This window comes from Octopus bimaculoides, chromosome 24 (genome assembly GCF_001194135.2).
Source record: "Octopus bimaculoides isolate UCB-OBI-ISO-001 chromosome 24, ASM119413v2, whole genome shotgun sequence".
In the NCBI taxonomy this organism is placed as follows: Eukaryota; Metazoa; Mollusca; class Cephalopoda; order Octopoda; family Octopodidae; genus Octopus; species Octopus bimaculoides.
In genome coordinates this window covers 209,596-212,718 of record NC_069004.1, presented here as the reverse complement: position 1 = coordinate 212,718, position 3,123 = coordinate 209,596, and the positions used below count along the sequence as shown (strand labels likewise).

General features: G+C 44.0%; 1 protein-coding gene across 2 annotated transcripts in view; it reads left to right on the top strand.

Moving 5' to 3' along the window:
* LOC106875558 (putative uncharacterized protein DDB_G0289263) overlaps nucleotides 1–3,123 on the top strand; it is a 35,231-nt gene that overhangs the window by 17,484 nt on the left and 14,624 nt on the right. The window contains exon 8 of one of the 2 annotated variants that reach the window (XM_052976173.1): nucleotides 69–209. The exons of the other annotated variant lie outside the window; for it this stretch is intronic. Within the exon in view, the coding sequence (XP_052832133.1) occupies nucleotides 69–209 (141 nt within the window). The remainder of the gene's footprint in view (nucleotides 1–68; nucleotides 210–3,123) is intronic. 2 annotated transcript variants of the gene reach the window in all.

The window sequence follows — 3,123 nt, the reverse complement described above, 5'->3', positions numbered from 1 at the left end:
GCCTCTCTCTCTCTCTCTCTCTCTCTCTCTCTCTCTTTCTCTCTTATACCTTTCTCACCCAATTTCAGTCAGTGAAAGCCTGGCTGCATTTCTCGCAGCCGAAGACTACTCCAAGCTACTCAACGTGACAGACAAGCAAACGATGGTTGCAATGAACCATGCTGCAGCAGAGCAGCAGGTGTTTAACAGAAGACAGCTGCACATTAAAGGTAACTTTCGCACGTCTCTACCCTCCTCCTCTTCCTCCTCTGCTCCCCCCCTCTATCTCTTGTATAAATCATCTGAAAATGGCTTTGTACAGCTTTCAAATAACTGGCACTCTGTCGCTGGTTGCTAATGACAACGAGGGTTAAATTCACACGTGACTGAGCACTTCACAGGCGCATGAACCCTTAAGCTAGATTCAGTAACAACACAGAATGTGACAAGGCTGACCGTTTTCAATTACAGGTATAACCCAGCTGTGTGAAGTAAAGTGTCTTGCTCAAGGATACAACATGTTGCCGGGAATTGAACTCATGATTTTTGATTGTGAGCCGAATACTTCAACCATTGCCTCTGTGCCTTCACTGCTTTCACATAGAAACAACAACAACAGCAATAATAACGTCTAACAAGAACAAACTCAGCAATGTTTAAACCAGAAGGAAGGACTAAATCAGGGTTCCATTTCCTATGGGATTCTGAAGCTGTAGGCACAGGCATGGCCATGTAGTTCTGGAGCCCCCTTTGCAGCCTCCTGCTTTTCGATTCAGTTCCATTGTGTGTCACCTTGGGCTCAGGATGACCAATCCTTGTGAGTGAATTTAAGAGATGGAAATTGTATGGAAGCCTGTCATATATGTGTGTGTGTGTTTGCCTGCTCCACCACTTGACAACCTGGTTTGCGAAAGAGACCAACAGAATAAGAATAAATATCAGGCTTTAAAAAAAAAAAACATAAGTCCTGGGGTTCATTTGCTTGACTAAAACCCTTTCAAGGCAGGCCACAGTACAGTCACTGAAACAAGTAAAAGATAAAAGATATATACACATTCAGTCATTTGACTGTGGCCATACTGGAAGACCACCTTGAAGGGTTTTAGTTGAAGAACTTGACCCCCAGGACTTATTCTTTGTAAGCCTTGTACTTGTTCTGTTGGTCTCTTTTTGCTGAAGGGTTTTAGTCAAACAAATTGACCCTAGCGTTTTTCTTTTTTCTTTTTTTTTTCTAAGCTGCATCAAGAAGTGCTGATCTCTAATTGTGGAGGAAACATGTAGAAGTGGGTAGACTCAGGAAGAATCTTCAGAAGTTGGGCCTCACAGAGGGGATGGCAAAGGACAAAGTGGTCTGCTGTGCTTTAGGAGACACGTCAAGTGATGGCTGTCCGTGCATCCATCCCTCTATCAGCTCAGATGCTAGTCTTTCAAGTTCGTGAGTGCTGGTGCCACATAAAAGCACTCGTGTTGGTGCCACGTTTAAAGCACCCAGTGCCACCCTCTGTAAAGTGGCTGGCATTAGGAAGGGCAGCATCCAGCCATAGAAACTATGCCAGAACAGACAAATGGAACCTGAGCAGCTCTGGTCAAATTGTATCAGAATGGTGTTTAGATTTTAAATGATGAAGATAAAGACAGGTTGGTCATGGCTGGAATGCCTTTGAGCATAGAGGGTTGTTGTTCTTGGGGCTAAAGACCAACGCTACATGACTCTTTGCTGCTTATGAGAAAAGGACACATCACATTGAATAATGTAGTCGTAAACATCTATTAACAGATAGGGAGGTCACAACTGGATTGCCTTTGATCATAGGTCTGCTTGATCAGCGCTGACTTTGAGATAAACAACAACCACTACAATTGCCACCACCACCACCAATGCCACTATTATTACTACTGCCATTATCATCATCATCATCATCATCATCATCAGTACCACCACCTCTGCATCAATAGCAGCATTCCCATGACCATCAACAGCAAGTGCATCACCACCACCACCACCACTTCCCTCAGTCTTTATTCTTACATCAATGTGGTTCCATCTGAAAATATTTCCATATAGACTATCAACATATCCCAGGGAAATTTATCTCTCTTCTGCTTACCATCGCAGAAACTGGGGGCCAAACATTGGCATTATGAAGCTTGAAGGAATATTCAGATACCGTTTTCATGTGTGAGATGTTTCTGTTTAATGATGGGGGAGACATAGGTAAAGCAGAGCAACAGAAGAGCTGGAAAGAACAGAAATGAAAATAGTTTGTTGGAAGACACACACGGAGGGGGAGAGAGGGGGAGACTTTTATGCAGACAAACAGTCAAAAATCAATTGAAGGATCACTGAATACCTTTCAATACATTCATCATCACCGTTTAACGTCCACTTTCCATGCTAGCATGGGTTGGACGATTTGACTGAGGACTGGTGAACCAGATGGCTTCACCAGGCTCCAATCTGATCTGGCAGAGTTTTTACAGCTGAATGCCAACCACTCCGTGAGTGTAGTGGGTGCCTTTACGTGCCACAGGCACGAAGACCAGTCAGGCAGTACTGGCAACGATCACGCTCAGACGGTGCTCTTAGCACTCCACTGGTACAGGTGCCATCACGATTTCGGTTTCACTTGCCCCAACAGATCTTTGCAAGCCGAGTTTAGTGTCCAAAGAAGGAAAGGTACACATAAGTGGGCTGGCTACTCCCCTGGCAGAGGCCTCAGATTATGGTCTCACTTGGCTTGCCAGGTCTTCTCACGCACAGCATATTTCCAAAGGTCTCGGTCAGAAGTCATTGCCTCGGTGAGGCCTAATGTTCGAAGGTCTTGCTTCACCGTCTCCTGAGTCTACCTCTTCCACAAGTTCCCTCAACCGCTAGGGTGTGGCACATTTTCACACAGCTATCCTCATCCATTCTCGCCACATGTCCATACCAGTGCAATCGTCTCTCTTGCACACCACATCTGATGCTTCTTAGGTTCAACTTTTCTCTCAAGATACTTACACTCTGTCGAGTATGCACATCTTTTTAATTTTCATAAGAAAAAGATTGAGTTACTTTGAAGTTTCAGCTTATTTTAGTTGCTTTCATTAGTATTGTGCGAGTATTTAGATATTGAAAATAAAACTGAGAATTTATTTCACCAT